This window comes from Cydia splendana, chromosome 27 (assembly GCF_910591565.1).
Source record: "Cydia splendana chromosome 27, ilCydSple1.2, whole genome shotgun sequence".
In the NCBI taxonomy this organism is placed as follows: domain Eukaryota; kingdom Metazoa; phylum Arthropoda; class Insecta; order Lepidoptera; family Tortricidae; genus Cydia; species Cydia splendana.
This window is the reverse complement of record NC_085986.1, coordinates 4,217,371-4,238,017: the sequence shown is the minus strand read 5'-3', so window position 1 is coordinate 4,238,017 and position 20,647 is coordinate 4,217,371. Positions and strand designations below refer to the sequence as shown.

The following is a 20,647-nucleotide window of genomic DNA, read 5'->3' as shown; positions in this document are numbered from 1 at the left end:
ATAGTTCGTTTTTTTAGCATTAGAAATAAGGTAAACAATCTTGACATGTCTTTTAATTGAAAAACGCTTTTTAAAAATCAGTAACTATTACTTAATGAAAGCAGAAGAATATAAATGATTGTATTATATCCATAATTGTTACATATTTGCCGTGACTTATTTTTAAAACGTGTTTTTTAATAAAAATACACATCAAGATTGTTTACCTTCTTTCTAATACAAATAAAAACGTACTATAGGTGTAGTTAGTGAGTTTATTTGACTCGTTTCTGCTGCCTGGCGCGGTAGATATCGTTGACGGGCGGTGCGACGCTCAAATCATCGTCATCCGAGTCTTCGCCGGCCTTTCTTCTGCGAGACTGAAATGACATAATTATATCATTGACACTGTTGTCGAGGAAATCCGCTGGTAACTGTTAGTATGCTATCAAAACCACTATTTTATACATACTTAGGGTCGGTTGCACCAAACTGTTCGTATCGTTAACCTTTTACCAGGCTGATAGTTCAAAAATGACAATCGAATGTCAGTCTTACTGATCGAAAATAGAACACATGTTTGAAGTACCGTATGTGGGAAATATATATCCCTTAGCCTGGTAAAGGGTTAAAGAGTTCGCAAATTTTTATGTATGGAAAGTTTCATAGTGGCGCGCCGGCTGACGTTGATCAGTCTGTCAAATGTGGTTGGTGCAACTGGCCCTTAATGTAGTAATTTATTTAGAATGAAATTTGTCAAATCAAATTAAAGATTCTACTGGTAACTGTTAGTAAAGATAATTTACTAAATTCTCTTTGCTGTTAGTATGTTACTAAATTCATGTATGTCATTCACGTTAAAAGGTGAATCATTTAATTTAATTTATTTTATCTTGACTTGACGTTCCTTGCGTGCACGACCACAGATAAGATAATTACTTGAATTTTGACAACCCTAAATAGTCGAAGCGATAGTGCCATAAGTTAGAAAGGGACAGCATGATTCGACCCTGAATTGCTGTCAATCTTCGGTTTTGTAGGAAGTGTCCTTTCTGTACGGTAGTACTATTACTTATTCTGTGGTCTAACTCTATTATCTAACTATAGTTCGTTTTTTTAGCATTAGAAATAAGGTAAACAATCTTGATGTGTCTTTTAATTGCAAAACACATTTCATGGCTCCTCTACACGAAGGGCCAGCGCCGGCCACTCCAAGGGACGCAGCCATGCGGTAGAATGAGATAGCAATATCACTTGCTCCCTCTAACGCATAAATGCGTCCCTTGGAGTGGCCGGCGCTGACCCATCGTGTAGAGGAGCCATCAGAAACAAGTCACGGCAAATATGTAACAGTTATGAATCTAATACGATCATTTAGGTATAATCTTCTGCTTTCATAAGTAATATGTAGTTACTGATTATTTAATAGCGTTTTTAAATTAAAAGACATGTCAAGATAGCTTACCTTCTTTCTAATGCTAAAAAAACCAAACTATAGCATACCTTATTGGCGACAGTAGTGATCCCCTCGTCATCCACAATCCAGTGAACGGAGCGCGCCAAATCGAAGAGTTTGGTGTCGCAGCCGTTCTCTTGCGTTGGCGCTGGCGCTGTGGAACAGATACAATTATAAACAATGAGAGAAAATATCTATTTCGTGATGTAGTTCCACAGACAAGACATCGTCCAGATTGAGCATAGTAGCACTCTCCCCTCTGCCACAAAATATACGGTAGTTTTACTCCATTTTCGAGTCGAATGTCTTTGTGTGGCGTCCGTGTCTTTGAACGGATCAATCACGGCACGGGACCTCGCTCACCTCGTCCCCCGCACCCCCGTATTTTTGGCAGCATCGGTTTCATCAAATAATTGCTCTAAACTCCGTCTAGAGGATTCCTAGTCTATGTGTAGTTCTAACAACAACTGATGAGGGGACGGTTCTTAAGTAGTTTTAATTCTTTGGCTACTTCAAGGAATAATAAGGAATAGTGTGTATAGTGTGAATCCGACGATCTGATCTAGTTTACTCAAATAGTCTCAAGAATACAATACCATTGAGTGGTAAACCACAAATTAGGATAACCACCTCGTAGTAAAAGCAGATTATAACCGCCTTGAAATGTTAGTATAGATTAACGACTCTATTTCTTTAAACAATAGACTACAAAATACACTAACTAAATAATGGCTAACCTAACTTTTTTGCATTTAACAACCATCGACACTCAAAAAGAACACACTCAGTAGAAAAACAGCTATGAGATACCATAAAATTCCATTATATTTTCGGCTCTATAGTCTTACCATAAGGATAAAAATGCTTTGAAGGTAAGAATAACATTCACACGTTTTGCATTTAGAGATAACAGATGTGCCGCCAGGGTCGTACTCGCATTGTTGCAATTGATAAGCACGTGGTTTATCTGTTTATGTCGGAATGTTATTTAGTGGTAATTTTTTCTGACCTATACCTAACTGCAATTGCAATAAAAGAGCGAGCGAGACACCAATAAAAAAAAATACCTGGCCTGTTATCAAATTGTGGGACACATTATGATATGATTGTAGTTTTAAATCTTACTGTCTAACTGGCTTTCGCTCGTTCAGTACATGTGTTCTTATTCAATTCCTACTGATCTTTTACGCAACTTGGCTAAGTTTTACCGGACATTTATTTATTTAAACTTTATTGCACATAAGAAAACACACTGTACAAAAGGCGAACTTAATGCCATAAGGCATTCTCTACCAGTCAACCTTCAGGCAAAGCAGATAAGTTGTAGGCGGTGCAAAAATATGTGGTATACTTTGATGATACAATTACGTACCTGTACGAACACAAAGACATATACACATATATAAATATATACAAATATATATACATTCCCTGCTTTCGATTGGATTTTGTACCTTGTGATTTTAACGACCCTGGCTACGTTTTACTGGACTTGATAATATTTATGTGGCGACCGTGGGTCAATGCGAGTACAAGTGGACATTAACTAATATGTATAATAATTATACATTTTTATCTTTCTACATATTTTATTTAACACCAGAATACGTCCCTGTCGTGGCTAAGGTGCATGTGACTTTCCAAAAGATTGAATATGATATTATCTTTTTAGACCATTTTAACCCCATTCAACAAGAAATAAGGTTTAGAATTCAATATACATGCAATGTACTTCTAACTTATTTTGTAAGTAAATTGGTTGGCGCCTACGAGAACAAAAGCAGATAATAGGATTGTAATAGAACAATGCCATTGTTAGTACAGGTAAGTGAACAAGATCAGTTCAAGAAATTTTACCTATACGTCAAATTTAAGTTCCATTTAGGCCACAAACTGACAGACAGTTCAACGCACACATTCTATCTTGGAGACACTTTTAAAGTTGTTCAGTCATTGTTACGCTATACTCTATACTATACTCACGCTTGTCAGGCAATGATATCCTGTTGAACAGCTGCATGAGCCTGTCGACGGCTACGAACGGCCCTCTGAAGGAAGTTGGCGGCGGCATGAGGGTGCAGAGGTGAGCTGCAGCGGGTGGCAGCGGGAAAGTTCCACCTGGAAAAAATATTTATTGTATTCAGCAGAGTTACCTACATGCTGTGACTACTAAATTTACTTTGACAATACGCCTCTATATTAAATTATCTTTGATATTACATGGCTTGTAGCTAATATATAGCGTTCGGCGTCAGTGTTGCGCGAGTTCAAGGTCCGCGGGTTAGTCTCGATAACTCGGGGCAATAAAGAAGGTAAGTTAACGGCTCCGGCGGCCATGACATTACGCGACTGGCGACGGTGGCAGCGACAACCATAGGTGGGAACGAAAGGTCCGATCGCTGTATCTCGCTCCAACCTATGGTTATCGCTGCCGCCGTCGCAAGTCGCTCAATGTCGTGGCCAAGCCGTAAGGGAGGTGTTTTTTTATAACCCCAAAACTTGAATAAAAAAAATCTGTATTCTGCAAATAGCCCTCCAGAGGTTCATGAAAATTGTTTATTATGTATAATTAAATGATTTCTAGGTTTCTTCGCATTGTCCCGGCATTTTTGCCACGGCTCACGGGAGCCTGATGGGGTCCGCTTGGCAACTAATCCCAGGAATTGGCGTGGGAACTAGTTTTTACGAAAGCAACTGCCATCTGACCTTCCAACCCAGAGGGTATGTAAACTAGGCCTTGTTGGGATTAGTCCGGTTTCCTCACGATGTTTTCCTTCACCGAAAAGCGACTGGTAAATATCAAATGATATTTCATACATAAGTTTCGAACTCATTGGTACGCGCCGGGGTTTGAACCCGCGACCTCCGGATTGCAAGTCGCAAGCTCTTACCGCTAGGCCACCAGCGCTTCGAAAAACTCGTTATATCTACAATAATAATTAACTTACCGGAAATAGGGTGTTCGCCGGGCAGAGGGTTGGCCTTCGGCTTGTAGGGGATCATCTGGTTGGTGTCCGGACGAGCTATGTCCTTGTTCGGGTCGTTATCTCTGCAAATATTGGTATTTTTCATATTCTATCTTACAAGGAAACATACCCTACTGTCCGGTTCCTATTTGATTTATTTTTATATATGTTATAGAGTACTCTAAACTAATAGACACGTATTTATTTAACTGCCCAAACAACCTATTGGGATAAATTGTCCTCCGAAGTACTGAGAAGTGACCAAACCCTCTAGTTTTGTTCCAACAAATTGCTAGTTAATTACTGGTTTGAATATATGTTGGAGAACATGAAAAAGTAATGAACACGTGATTTGTTATTTCGGCTAAAACTCATACTAGTTTCATATATAGAAAAAAACCTGATTTCAATATATCTTACGAGCAGGTCACTCATCCTCAGAGTTTCGACTTTAAAAACTTAAGTGACTCCTGTTACTTCTTTGAAAGTATTAGCCATTGGGTAAACGGTGTTAGTCACTTTTTAGGGTTCCGTAAAGGGGTATAAACGGGACCCTATTACTAAGAAGTCCATCTGTCTGTCACCAGGCTGTAACTCATTAACCGTGATAGCTAGACAGTTGAAATTTTTACAGATGATGTATTTCTGTTGCCGCTATAACAACAAATACTAAAAACAGAATAAAAAAAGATTTAAGCGGAGGTCTCATACAACTAACGTTATTTTTTTGCCGTATATTGCGTAATGGTACAGTCACCTGCAATAATATAACATAACGAAGGCCGCAAAAATATCTGGCCTTTTTTTTCGGACTTCGAAGAGTAAAATATTTTTGCAGAACTGTACGGAACCCTCGGTGCGCGAGTCCAACTCGCACTTATCCGGTTTCTTATTGTGATATAGCGAAACTTACTTCTGTCCCAGTATAACTGCTGCCAGTTCAGGCGATATCCCGGCTAACGGTCCGCCGAGGGCCCAAGACTTGTTCGACATTGACGCCACCTGCAAAAAATAAGTGTTTTACATATGCAGCCACTTTGTTTATTTTAGATTAGCTCATTTATATTTGTAAACTCGTATTTTATCTGTATTTATCTATACTTTAACCTACATTATTTCCGTACACGGCGGGAAGAAGTTGATAACTCGAGATATTCTACCGAAGAAATTTGAACTTAAAATAAAATGACATACGGTTAAAATTTCTTCAATTTTTTCCCGCGAGTTATCAACTTCTCCCCGCCGTGTACGGATTTGATCATGTACTGTTTTCATCTACCCTCAACCATTGACTGGCCCTACGGTCACTAAAAATGGTACTAGTTCAGCGGTGTCACTCACGAATTCGAGCCAATCGTGCAGTCTAACGCAACGCAGTTGCGACCAATCGCGCGCGTGATGCGAACTCATCAACCAATCGCGTTGTAGCGGTGCCACACCGCTGTACTGGCCCCTGTCATGCCCCATTCTTATTGCCTGTAAGGCCAGTCCTGAGATACCCCAATGCCCTCAACTGGCTTAAGGAGCTATTTGAGGGTAGATTTTGTTTACTTTTATTTAAATACCTAAAGATACAGAGTATAACTATATCTCACCTCAGTGTAGCCAATGGACTTGAGTTCCGCGATGCTGCAAGGATACAAGTCCAAGAACTTGTATCTGTCTACCAGTTGTGCCGTCTCTTTGCCTTCGAACTCTTTTATCTGAGGACAAAAACTGTATGTTTTAGTTTAAGCTTTATGCCTCAGGGGCCTATTTTAAATTTAAGCTAGTTATTAATTTCGTTTAGTAGTACCACTGTATATATCTTGTATGTAAATAAATATTATTTTTTGTTTAAGCTTGTGTGTTTTTTCAAATAAATTATTTTCATTTTCATTCAATATTTATTTTCCACAGAGTTGGCACAAAAAACCCTGAAAATGACTATAAACAAGTACGCAAGTATTGCTTTTATCTGGTATGTAGGCATAATTTTTTTATGTCAAAGAAGTTTCTTGAAAACCTTAACCTTTTGAACGCCAAACGGCGCCTCCATTTGCCGTGCCACTGACGCCACGGGGGTAAAATTTAGTTTTGTGAATAAATAATGCCAACCTAAAAGTGGGGTGTTTTATAGTAGATTTTCATCAAAAAACGATCGACGTCAAATGCTGTCGTTGTCACGATTTTGCGTTGACATCAATTGCCTAAGAGAAGTAAAGTATACTTGCACCATCCCACTAACCCGGGGTTAACTGGTTAAACCGTTAACCCAGTGTCTTATAGGGTATTAGACTACTAGTCAAATCAGTTTCTTTTTTCGAACTGTCAAAACGATTTCGCTACTATGGAATTTATATGAAACACTAGCATGTGACGTCACAATCAAATCACCTACTCTTTATAGTTTTATGCGGATTTTAAAATAGAAATTGTGCCTAAAACTAACTGCTGTCTACATTTCTCTATTAATCTTCTGGTGCTTTATTTCATGCATGGTGTAAAATATTTTAATTACAGTCAAATACCTATTGTACTGGTAACCATGGTAACTCCAGGTTTAAAAATGGTGCAAGTGGCAAATTAATGGATGGCGTTGATTCTAGAATAAAAAATATTCATTGGGTGGTAGTATTTTTGCCAGTGTGTACCTTTTCGAGCACAGCCTGCCGTCGCTTCTCCACTTTCACGATGGACACCAGATCACCGATGTTGGACTCGAACTCTAAAAATCTAACAAAATATGCAATATTTATAGCCGCAGTACATCAGATATTATTTTTTTCGGTAAATTTTATATCTCGACTAATTTATTGCAAAACGTTAAGTCGGGCTACCAACATTAATTTAACTAGTATTGCAGTTTTTATGAATACAAAAGATCTTGAAAATATGTTTAACCTTAATATGTAACCCATTCTCCACATACATTAATAAATTTCATATCATTTCGTTTAGTTACATACAGAATTAATTTTACGCATTGTTTTTTTTGGGTGGAAATAAGAGCATTTTGGCACAGGTAAGTATGATAAATAATCATTTCAATTTCCTGAAATGATTTTTACGCCACAGACCCTAATCTGTTAAACACATTGTGTTTGTGTGTGTGTTAGGGTCCGAGCCGAAAAATCATTTCATAAAATTCATAAGTACTATATTTATACCTGTTCCAGATATCCACAGAGCTCTCGGGCTTCAAACTGCCGGAGGACAGCACTCGCTCGAACAGTACGCGGGTGTTGTTATCCTCTGAAAACAAATTATATTTATAAAGTGTCCACATTTTCGTTAGTCATAATTTGGTTTTTCTCAGAAACGCGTAACTTTTCAGGATTGCCATAAAACAAACCTAACCTAACATATCTATAGGATAATCTTACGAAAATCCTGAAAAGTTAACGGTTTCAGAATTATGACTAATGATAATCTGACAATCATTACATTATGACTTTCAATAATTATGTCAAACAAAGGGACCCCTTATAAAGGACCTCAATTAACTATTTGTTACCACACCTGCTCGGCAAGGCTCTCTTTACTCTTTGCAAACAGTGGATAAAATCGCTTTTTATCAAAATTTACTGTTTCTTCCTTGTTAAACTAATAACTATTACTCACCATTAAGATGCGACAGGTAATCGATATAGCACAGAACTCCTTCAAACCCAGCTCGATCATTCTGAAGGCGATATCCTTGTGTCTTGAGAGTAGCATACAACCGGTTGTTGTAGAGATCCTTAGGGACGGTCTATATCCAGCAGTAGACGTATTATGGCTGATATATGATAGTTTAACTCACCGTTAAGATACTATAGGAAGTCAAACCCAGTTCGAAGATTCCGGAAGGCAATGTTCTTGTCTTGGGGCGATCCTTTTGAGAACAGCACCCGACCAGTCGCTGTGGAGATCCTTGGGGACGGTCTACATCCAGGACAGATCATTATTCAGCTAATATGATAGTTTTACTCACCGTTAAGATGGGATAGGTAGTCGATATAGCACAGCACATACTCCGGTATGTGCGAGAACTTCTTCAAACCCAGCTCGAAGATTCTAAAGGCGATGTTCTTGTCTTTCGAGCAGTAGTACTCCATAAGGGCTGCCGCCACGAACACGTGGTAGGCTGATCTACAATAATATTTTATATTTGTAGGACTATAGTTAGTTTTGCTGAGCATTTCGCATCCGCAAATCGACAACCATTATGCCTATTATTCTTTTGTGGGACTATTCTTTTAAACATAAATCACTGAAACAAATATTCAGATATACGGATAAAATAAATTTACACTTCTTAGTTATTTTTGCGCTAAGCGCTGGTGGCCTAGCGGTAAGAGCGTGCGACTTTCAATCCAGAGGTCGCGGGTTCAAACCCCGGCTCGTACCAATGAGTTTTTCGGAACTTATGTATGAAATATCATTTGATATTTACCAGTCGCTTTTCGGTGAAGGAAAACATCGTGAGGAAACCGGGCTAATGCCAACAAGGCCTAGTTTTCCCTCTGGGTTGGTAGGTCAGGTGGCAATCGCTTTCGTAAAAACTAGTGCCTACGCCAATTCTCGGGATTAGTTGCCAAGCGGACCCCAGGCTCCCATGAGCCGTGGCAAAATGCCGGGACAGCGCGAGGAACAAGAGTTATTTTTGTACCTACTTTAATTTTTTTGTAATAATAAAAGATTCTAATAAAGACTGGCATTTCAGTAAAAAAAACCGGACAAGTGCGAGTCGGACTCGCCCACCGAGGGTTTCGTACTTTTTAGTATTTGTTGTTATATAATTGTCTAGCTAATTAGCTATCACGGTTCAAGAGATATAGCCTGGTAACAGACACACGGACAGGAGTCTTAGTAATAGGGTCCCTTTTTACCCTTTGGGTACGGAACCCTAATAAAAGTAACTGATTCGGAACAAAGTGACTGATATTTACCTAGGATCCTCTCTGGCTCGTTTAAACACAGTTCGGGCTGACTTGATGCCTTCAGCGCGCCTCGCGAACTTCATGTACTGTACGTAGGCCAATGTTGGGTCGATGTCTTCCATGTCCAAGTAGCGGGTGTATACTTGATGCACCTGTAATGAAAATAGTACATTACTACAATAATAGGGAATGGCTGGCCGGGAAAATAGGAATTTCCGGCCTAAAAGAGCCGAGCGTAACGAGCCGCCGATTCCAATCCCAACCGGATGTACTTAGGGGTTGTGAACAAATCACGCGAGGTGTTTTCGGCTTCTTTTTGACCCCCTTCCCCCTTATATTTGGTGAGGTTTTTGGCTACCTGCCCCCACATAACCTCACATGTATTTTTTTGAAATTTTTGCCACGTTGGTCAAGGCCACGCGCTCCAAAATTTCGTAAAATAGACGATATTTTGAAGTGCTGGAGATTTTTGTTTAACGAAACCGAGAAAAAGTATCACTCATGTGCTAGGTATTTTTTCTTAGTTTCGTTCACTGTAGAAAACTACACGTGAGGTCTCCTTATACCCCCCCTCCCCCAACGTGATCTGTGATTATTCGAGATTTCGTCATTTTACGGCCTAGGCCGGTAATGTAGTACGTGAATCCATTGCAGGCGCACCTTATTGTAATGTAGCCGGCTCTCCTCATAGTCGGCATGGGCGAAGTGCAGCAACGTGGACCTTTTTAAAGGGCCACTGGTGGCGCGCTCGTATACCGCCGCCGCTTCGTCAGAAAACAGGCGGGCTGCGTTTGAGTCCTGAAAAAGTATAAAAAAAACTTCTTTAATAATATACTTATTTAGTGTTAGATAGTTTTAAAAGTATACATTATACTGATAAAGAAATTGAGACAATTTAACACAACAAGATTAATACGCTTCCCGACCCTGTGGCAAAGAGAATATACTTCGTTTTATTTTAGCATTAGAAAGAAGATAAGCGATCTTGACGTGTCTTTTTTATAGAAAAACACTTGAAAAATAAGTTGCACCTATTATGTAACAATTATATGGCATTTTAAATGATGATCATTTACATTTTTTTGGTTTCAATGAGTATTGGATTGAGTGAGTGGTGAGTGAGTTTAGTGGTATCGTCTTGGGTCGTCCCATTCGTCAAGTTCTTAAATTAGTCCTATTCTGCTTTCGTCACTCATTCTACATTGAAAGCCACCGACGATATGACGAATTTAGAATGAGTGACGAAATCAGAATAGGACTAATTTAAGAACTTGACGAAAAACGAATGGGACGACCCAAGACGATACCAGTTTAGTGAGTGAGTTCATAGTTTGTTACTAATTTTTAATAGCGTATTTCAATAAAAACACACGTCAAGATTGTTTACCCTTTTTCTAATGCTTAAAAAAAAACAAAGTATAGGCACCGATTATTGTCTCGCACAAGAAATGTGCGTGTAGATGTATCTCGTGTGAATAAAAAACCGGCCAAGTACGAGTCGGACTCTCGCACGAAGGGTTCCGTACCATTACGCAAAAAACGGCAAAGAAAATCTCGTTTATTGTATGGGAGCCCCACTTAAATATTTATTATATTCTATTTTTAGTATTTGTTGTTATAGCGGCAACAGAAATATATCATCCGTGAAAATTTCAACTGCCTAGCTATCACAGTTCATGAGATACAGCCTAGTGACAGATAGAGGGACAGCGGAGTCTTAGTAATGGGGTCCCGTTTTTACCCTTTGGGTACGGAACCCTAATAAGCTAAAATTGGCAAGAACCTGAGCCTGAGAGAACCTTGGCAACTTAAGGATGATACGACAGACAGAAAAAGGGGACTCTAAGTATATCAAACATTTACACTACCTAAGATGGTGGTACTAGTGCTCGACATGCTAATGCCCAATAGATGACACCCTGCTGTCACCTCTATTGACAAGGACTTAAGTTTCAAGATGACATGTACTGGGACCGCGTCGAGCACCAGTACCACCTTATATGGCTTCAACAGTTATACAGTTTCCCCACAATGCTATCCCATACTGAAATATTCCGTGTACGCAAGCATAGTATGCCCAACCCACCTTATATCCTCTAGCCGCCCAGAGACCTATAAAAAGGTCTCCTGTTCCATTCTAATTTGAACTTTGTGTTGACAAAATAAAATTTCATTTTGCTTGGCAAGGTTTGACGTATGGGCGGCTAGAAGTTAAAAAGTGTATTTTTTAAAAGGTTTAGAGACACCAATTAAGCTAATTGTGGGACTAGATTGAACTTACCCCCTTTTCAGTCAAAAGTTTGGCCGAATGGTCCAGAAACTGGGCCGCCTGATGCCAAACATCGGGATGGTGTGCCAAGCAAAGGAGGCACTGTTCTATAGCGAACATGACTCGACGAGCGACCAAAGCTGTGTCTTCTGAACGGAGCGGGTTGGAACGCTCCCAGGTTATGTATTTTTTCCACAGTTCCACCTGGAACAGAGATAAACGATTAAAATAATAGTTGACTAAACAACATTTTTAATATAAAACGAAACTAGGATCCATGTCTAATTATTTTTCTCGTGACTACTGAAGTAATTTTTCGCAAAACATGCTAAGAAGCTTGTAAAAAGCATGTCAATAATACACTCGTAAGTTTACATACGGATGTAGTGCACAATTGTTTCCCATCGTATTTTCTCTGAAACGTTCGTATTTGTCATGCACTTCGGTCAATCTCAGTACTTTGTGTGCCAAGACTGACTGAAATAATGAAACAATTATGCACTATCCTAATCCTTGCTGTGTTGTAACAGATGGCGCCAACTGCTCGACACTTATGTCACAATTGGTCGCGTTCACATTTTAGTCTTTCGCCATTATTTCTTTTGGTTTTTATTTTATTTCCATAAAATGTAATTATTTTATAATATTACTTAATGAATTACTGTTATTTATTTATTTCCAACTCGTTTGTTTTTTTGCCACTGTTCATTATTTAAATGTTGTGTACTTTCCGTTTCCGTGATTCACTCGTCCATGGCCCCGACGGAAGACCAGCGTTGGCCCATCAAGGCTGACACCATGCTGAGTCGGGACCATTTCGTGGCTATTTACTTGTTCTGTTATGTAATGATATGTGTTGTAATGTTAAGTGTAAATTTTAATTTTCGTTCTTTTTTTCTCTTTTGTCTGTTACCAATTTTTTATGCCACGAATAAACTATTTCTATTCTATTCTATTCTATTCTATATCTGTACTATATACCGGATCCTTTTCCTCCTAGACCTAGGTCACCTAAGGTGACTGTTCCCAGCTCTTTGGCGAGTAGTATAAGGTACCTGTTTCATTTCCTCCCGATCGACGGTAGGGGGCGTAGCCGGCATGTTTCTGTTGAGGCCGCGGGTGACTGTCTCCAGTTCTTTGGCGACGCGACGCGCGTTCATGTACTCACGGGAACGCTCCATAGCCATTCTTTCGGCTGTAGAATTAAAAAAAAGTCATAATCAGCAGAATTAAAAAAAAAGTCATAATCAGTAGAATTAAAAAAAAAGTCATAATCAGTAGAATACAAAAAAGTCATAATCAGTAGAATTAAAAAAAAGTCATAATCAGGCCTCGGAGTCTTCATAGCACAGTAAGAAAGTGGCGATAAGAGGATTTCAATTTTATAGCGGGGGAGCCGGCGATGCTAAATGTGTAGTTACTCGAGTTGCGCGAGCGTCGTAGAGACTTATTGGAATCGGAATAGGGTATTATACTGTATTTAAAATAAATTATTTTACACCATGCATGAAATAAAGCACCAGATAATTATTAGAAAAACACAGATAGGAGTTATTTTTAAACACAAGTTCTATTTAATAAATCGGATAGAAGTATAAAAAGTAAACGAGTTGACCGTGACGTCACGATGTAATGTTTCATATAAATTCCATATTAGCAAATCGTTTTGAAAGTTCTAAAAAAGTAACTGATTTGACTAGTAGGAAAATACCCTATCTACTGGATAAAAGAAAAGGTTATACAAATGTTGTATAACGTTTTCTTTTCCAGCGAGCAGGAAACATCTACAGATTTTTTTAAATTTCGGGGGGTTGGTGGAGGGTTAAAAGAAATCGGTAAGTAAATTGTGGATTTGGTCGTTTTGGTCCGAGTTAATGCTAGAATTTTTCTATAACTTAATCTAACAATTCTTTGTACGTATTTCCTTAATCTGACGATCACAAGTTCGAAGCCCGAATTTTCACATTGTAACCGTCAGATTAAGGAAATGCGTACAAATAATGGTCAGATGTAGTAATAGCACAGTTATAGCATTAATTTTGACTAAAATGATCAAACCCACAATCTGTTTAACGATTTTTTGAACCCCCTACCACCCTAACGTGTACAAATACAAAAATCCCCTCTTGGGCTCCCCAACTATTATGTAAATATTGACTGCATAGCTCACTATAGTCTTATCATGTTTTGAAAACTAATAGTTATTTACGATACAAGTGCGGAAAAGAGGAAATTCGAAACAAGTGGCTATAAATTAAAACACGACCGAAGGGAGTGTTTTAAATCGACACGAGTTGCGAATTACCTATTCGCACGTGTATCGTACAACGTTTTACAGTACATATGACCCTTTAAACTTTTGACATACGCACTAAAAGTGCTATTTTACGCACTAGTGCGGGAAAATAGGACCATATGTACTGTAAAGATGTTTTTCTTCACCGAAAAGCAACTGGTAACTGTCAAAAGATATTTCGCATGATGACATGAATGATGTTACAAACATTATAAATTACCAATAATAGTGTTGATGCTCTGTTCGAATGCAATGTAGTCCTTCCACAATGTTTCTATACCGATTATGGGGGTGATAACAGCTCTCTGATACACCTGTGAAAAGAAATAAAATCTAGATCACAGAGTGTTGCGTAAAGTTAAATAAAATAGTAAAATAAGTACTCCTTGTCGGTACGAGTATGGGATTCACAGCACAACCTGAGTAAGGGCCACTTGCACCATTCACTTACCCGGGATTAACCGGTTAAACCTGGAGTTACCATGGTTACTAGTACAATTTGACACTGGGTTAACGGTTTGACCGCTTAACCCCGGGTTAGTGGGGTGGTGCAAGTGGCGCTTAGGGTGCCATTTTAGAATAAAATAGAATATAATGTTTTTATTCATAAACACAGACAATTTACATACCTACACAAAATGAACATAGTGAATATAACGTGCCACGAAATGGCCCCATCATAGTATGTTGCTGGCGACTTTCAGCGCTGGGGGCCGATTTTTGAATTTAAATCGCTCGATTTCGTCACTCGAAAATCGGTGGCGAACGGCGAAATGCTAATTTTTGAAATACGAGCGATCGAAATTTGGAATCTAGTGGTATTGACCACTCGATTTCAATTCTATTAGTAGAATTTAAATGCCTAGTAGCGTAGATATTACTGAACGAAATACTCGAAATCGAGTGGTCGAAATTCAAAAATCGGCCCCCAGATCTTCCGATGAGACCATCAAATGAGAAATAATTTTCTGGAGTCAAAGTAGATTGTTATCTGACCAAACTCTGGGGGTTGAATATGTAGGTCATACTGAATAACTTTTACTATTGGGCCAATCCCGAAATCGCGAAAAAAAATTCTGGCGTCTCATACACTTCGGTGAATCAGAGTCAATGTTTTCCATAGAATGGAATATTTGTCTGGGAGAGTCAATTTTTTCGCGATTTCGGGGTTGGCTCCATAGTAAAATTTATTCAGTATGACCTATGTAGGTATTTATCCGTCAGAGTTTGGTCAGTCATAAAAAGCATCCTGTATATTTAATATTTCGGCGTAGCGATTTCGGATTATTTAATGCTTCTATAAATTGAAATACCTTTCTGACAGCAGATATCTTCTGGTTCTCAGCATACGATCCGACAGCCTCGACGCTTTTGAGAAACGTGACGTAGTCGTTCCAGATGGGATACGCGTGGATGTCTAGTCCAATCTTGTCCAGGGCGAAGTCGTATGCTTGAGCCATTTTTTCTCTGGGAAAAAAGAAAGAAAAAAAATGCAGTGGCGGATTTGCAGCCTTGACCGCCCTAGGCCCAGGGCCCCTTATTAAGTACAAATCGCCCTTTTCTCAGCACCTTTCTATGTAGACCCTAGGCCCGGTTGGCCCGGGTCTACTCGAGCCTTAGGGCAATCTTACACAGACCAATTGTGAAACTTCACAAAATAAACCATTTTGATTTCTCATCAAATTTTATTGAATTTCCTACATTATTTTTGACGGAGCGAGCTCCCATCGTGTTTCAGGTCGGACAAAAATGCGTTCGTAGTTCGTACAGAGGCGGCGTTAGGCGTGGGCCACCGCCTATGGCCTCGCGGTCCGAGTGGCCTCGCGCCCCAATGGTTTAAGCATAATTCGACCGCCAGAGGGTCTCGCAAAATGTACTTTGCCCACATTAAATGTTGGTTTTGCGCCGCCACTGCGTTCGTAGGTATATCGGCTGTTCTCTGCTACGTGTGGCATTATTCAACTGAATCCCGTATTTTCTCGGAAATGTTCGTATTTGTCATGCTACTACAGTCAACCTCAGTAATTTTTATACCGAGACTGACTGAAATAGCAAGACACGTTCGTACGTTTCCGTGAAAATACGATGGTAAACCATTATGCACTACATCTGTACACTTACTTGTATCTAGCCTACTAAGGCCCAGCCATACAAATGAAAAATCCAGAATTTGCCACTGAAATTTGAACCTTTAGTGCAGGGAATAGAGTTTATTTTGGTTTTGTTTAAAAATTGAGCGAAACAGAAGAAATGCGACTCTGTTCTAATTGAATATGATTTAAATTTCATCGAACTGGATAAGTACCTACTATAGGCAGGACCTTGGGCCTTAGGAGGATAAAACTCCTTTTTACAAACTTAGCTAAAAGTGTAACCTCTTCATAAAAAAACCGGGCAATTGCGAGTCGGACTCGCGCACGAAGGGTTCCGTACCATAATGCAAAAAACGGCAAAAAAAAAACGGTCACCCATCCAAGTACTGACCCCGCCCGACGTTGCTTAACTTCGGTCAGAAATCACGTTTGTTGTATGGGAGCCCCATTTTAAATCTTAATTTTATTCTGTTTTTAGTATTTGTTGTTATAGCGGCAACAGAATTACATCATCTGTGAAAATTTCAGCTGTCTAGCTATCACGGTTCGTGAGATACGGCCTGGTGACAGACGGACGGACGGACAGCGGAGTCTTAGTAATAGGGTCCCGTTTTACCGTTTGGGTACGGAACCCTAAAACGCTTAGCAAATTAGCTTGACGCTTACGCTAGCAGCGTCGAGCGTAAATAACAAACATATGACACTTACTTGTATGTCGGCAACATGCACTTCGTCTCTTTCACGTAGTTGAGGTACAGCCGCCATAGCTCGATGTTTAGAATCTTCATCAGACACCGTTGGAATAGCTACACAAACAATTAATAGACATTCACATAAAATATACTATAAGACTTTTAATTGATAATTCGTATCGTAAACCTTATTTTAAAGACATAGGGACCACCGGCGGTCAGTTAAGTGTTTTACATTGTAAATATAAGGCTTTGGTTCTTGACTTGATGAATCTATCGTAGATAGGCGCCATCAGATATATTGGAGAGGTTAAGATGCACACAAATGGGGCATTATCTATGAAAAGGGACCTTATTGTCGATGGCGCTTACGGCGCACAGCGTCGCGCAGCATTGTATTTATATCGGAGCATCGTTAATAAAGGCGTAAGCGCCATCGACAATAAGGTCCCTTTTCATGGATAACGTCACAAATGTCTGACCACGCCCCTAGTTATTTTTAGCTCTCTGGTGATTGTAGACTGAACAATACGCCACTTTCTAAATGTTAATAACGTTTTGCTAACAATCTGACGCTGCACGCAGCGTACAGCGTCAATCAGAGACCAAGTTCTTACAATTTTGTTGTAAATGTTCGACGGCACTATATATATATTTTATCATGATTCATAAACATACATCGGGTTTTTGGTGCGGGAACGTTTTACACTATAGTTTGTTTTTTTAGAATTAGTACCTAACTATTACTTATGAAAGCAAAAGAATGTAAATAATCGTATATGATTCATAATTGACTTAATTGTTACATATTTGCCATTACTTATTTTTCAAAAGTGTTTTTCAATACACTATAGGTACTATTTGAACATTTTTACGCACATTTGGAGCTTCCTACCTATTTTTAATTCTTAGTTTGATAATTATTTTACAATAAACAAAGTTGTAAATACACGAAATCATTCCCGCACCAAAATCCTCAATGTATGTTCATAAAAAAAACAATACTAAATAGAAAACTCACATTTACTACAATTTACTTGCCTGTCATGTCCAAAGGCTGATAGCTTCCTAATCTAAAAAAAATCGAAGATCTGTGAAGCCTCACAGCAGCACAAGGCCAGCGCGACGTGAGCGTGGTGCGTAAAGTGTGTATGTAAGAAAACGTATGAAAGACGCCTGACTGAGTACACGCTGCACAAAGTTCTTTGCCGCAGGACGCTCGCAGCTAAAGTCCTACACTATGGTCATCTACACAGAACTCCCCAAAACTCGAATTTTATTTACATTTTTTGGGAAAACCTAGATTGATGCGCTTGGAAAAGCGTTACAAAAGGCTATTATTGAGCAAATTTTTAGGAGTCTGTAGTCAACTAGGAACTATGTCTGTCTATCCACGGCCATTTGTTTGTATGGTGTTTGTAGTTTTTTTTGCACTATTTAGTCTGCATTTCCACCAGAGATATGCGAGGACGCGTAGCGAGGGATGTTTGTGAAGAATCAAAAGAATCACGCTGAGTGCATGAATATAGGTAAATGAAGTGATTCTATTGGTTCTTAACAAACATTCCTCGCTACGCATCCTCTCATATCTCTGGTGGAAACGCAGCCTTACATCTATGGAATCCTCGATTGTGCATGGTCTCACACGCAGTTGGGCGGGTTTTGTTTACGATTTCAATCTAACAATGGCATTAATATTGTTATTGGTAGTGTGCATGACGTTGGCTATGGAAAACTTTTATTTGTTGATAAAAGGTACGAAAATTTAAGCCAACTAAATTGCACATTTATGCCACGACGAGCACGCTGATCGATTTTAGTTCCCCAACCACTAATAGTCATCAAGGAGCCCTTTAATCTAGATATTAATTTATATTTTTGTGCCATACACATGATCAATTTTACTACCGATTTTTCACTAATGTATATATAAGCCCCTTACTGCGTGTAAAATATTTGTTTAAATTTGAACTTAAATAGTTGTCAATAAAGTTGAATATCATATCCGCCATATATGGCTTCGTATGCGAAAATTGTTAGTGGCCCATTTTACTATTCAAATTATATACATAAATTAATTTGTAGTATACTGGTAAATAGGGATATTACATGTCAAAAGTGATCTTCTATGGCAACATTTTATACAATGAAACATTTCAGATATGATCCCCAGATAGATAAAACAGGAAAACTAAACTTTTTCCTTAATTATTTGTTAATTCAAACATAATAAGTTTTAATTTCCACATTATATGCAGAATATCTCACATAATACATGGAACATCGAAATGTACATCAAAGTGACCCATTTTATATTATAATTAAGCGTATTTGCCAAAGAAAATCACCTCCAACATGTCTGAACACATTTAACACACCCTAACCGAAAGAAAAGATATCATTAATGTACCATCTTTATTGTCTTACACACTAAAATAATCTTATATTTGTCTCTTAAAAACTATCCTTTCTTATAGGTGCTATGTTTGTCTTAAAACTAGTTTATTTATTGGGTATAGTCCCAAAAAATGTTTTTTTTTTTTTAATATAGTGGTGTTGATTACTATGAACATGTAAAAAGTAGTAAAAATTGTTTATACTTTTTTCTGTACTTTTATCATGCTTAGTAGTCAATAAAAGTACTTTTACATGTCTATCTGTACCAGCGCTTGTGGCATAGAGTAGAGGTTTTATTTTTTTCCCTTTATTTAGACTTACGCTTGCAGTACTAACCTTTTCCACTTTTTCAAAGTTTCGTGCCTTCATCTGAAATCAGAATACAAGTGCTGTTAGCTTGAGTGCTGAACGTTTTACATGGGGCTGTTAAAAATGAAAGTACCAGCATAAGACAAAGACAGTCGGATTCTCTCTGTTTATGTTTGAAATGTGACAGTCCTGGAGGCCTAGCCAAGGTGACAATCGCTTGTGCTTCACCATCAAATCGCATTGTCTCTCTGTCACTCTTCCATATTAGTGACAGTGGCAGTCGCGTTTCGTTCGCTACAGAGCGTTAGTGATTGGCGTGTGGTCTACAGGGCCTAAACCAAACTGTAGAGTCAGACCGAGAAAAGTCTGCAGCAATTTTGATAGGCAAAGCAGTGCAAGTATCATTTTAAACTTCAAACTTCTATGAATTTATGACGTGTAAATAACACTTGCACTGCGTGGGCTATCAAAATCGCTGTAGACTTTCCTTGGTATAACTCTAGGTATTAACAACCTACATTAAAAAAAAACAGCTCAGCAATTCTGTATTTTTTTGTGAATATTCTTAGACAGGCAGATCAGAAATAGGAGGCGTTTTAAACATAAAATTCCCAATTTAAATTTCCAATAATTATGTGTAGGTAATAAAAAATTAGCACTTACCTCCTGTTCAATATAGATCTTCCAATACCGCCCCGTCGTCGGGAACGCTGTGATCAGCTTCTCATACACCGACCGCACTTCACTGATAGGCCGCGTTTGGGCCTCCCGAATCAGCAGAGACCACGAATCCACATCGTATATGTTGGCTTCTACGGCCCGCTGCGCTCGTTGTAATCGCTCGTTACCCCAATCCTGGATGTAAAAACCATTATTAACATCTTGAGAACCTTGTGATTACACAAAAATGTAATATTTCATGGTAAATACACGGAAATACTCACAATTTCTGGGTTCTCTTCTACCACGGGAGCAGTGGCTGGGTTAGCCATTTCGAAATTAAAATTATAGTTCTAGCAATTGAAATAATAAACTGTCTCCGAAGTGAAACTGCAAGCTAGTTTATTGCATTTCCGAGCGTCTTTTATCACTAATAGCTACAATAAAATAATCGGCACGCACAACGTCAACGTCCAAGCAACGCCGCTTTCTATAGACAATACAAATTTTTTTTTGCATGACTTAAGACCGCGTTCAATTTTATTTAGCTTATTAACATCTTATTAATAAAAGTATTTCCTTCATTGTTTGAAATCAACGGGTAATTAAAATTGAGTTAGATATTG

At 38.7% G+C, this 20,647-nt stretch overlaps 1 protein-coding gene across 1 annotated transcript; it reads right to left on the bottom strand.

Moving 5' to 3' along the window:
* Positions 1-150: 150 nt before the first annotated feature.
* On the bottom strand, positions 151-20,516 carry LOC134803716 (protein suppressor of forked). The gene is made up of 19 exons (XM_063776523.1): positions 20,306-20,516; positions 20,025-20,216; positions 19,389-19,421; positions 16,672-16,769; positions 15,184-15,337; positions 14,091-14,184; positions 12,630-12,769; positions 11,587-11,778; positions 9,966-10,103; positions 9,315-9,457; positions 8,357-8,514; positions 7,551-7,635; positions 7,035-7,116; positions 5,997-6,104; positions 5,315-5,403; positions 4,384-4,484; positions 3,419-3,553; positions 1,483-1,589; positions 151-359 (listed from the first exon to the last, which is right to left on the bottom strand). Exons 1-19 carry the CDS (start codon positions 20,351-20,353, stop codon positions 255-257), a joined length of 2,202 nt encoding a protein of 733 aa, XP_063632593.1. The 5' UTR covers positions 20,354-20,516; the 3' UTR covers positions 151-254.
* Positions 20,517-20,647: the final 131 nt, after the last annotated feature.

What these genes read in the sequence shown, in the direction of transcription:
- LOC134803716 (XM_063776523.1), bottom strand. Translation starts at nt 20,353, where the DNA reads ATGGCTAACCCAGCCACTGCTCCCGTGGTAGAAGAGAACCCAGAAATT. An exon ending in CTACCTATCCCATCTTAACG is followed by an intron (nt 7,636 to 8,356) that starts GTGAGTAAAACT and finishes ATTTGTTTTCAG; the next exon opens with AGGATAACAACACCCGCGTA. An exon ending in GCAGTTATACTGGGACAGAA is followed by an intron (nt 4,485 to 5,314) that starts GTAAGTTTCGCT and finishes CAATATTTGCAG; the next exon opens with AGATAACGACCCGAACAAGG.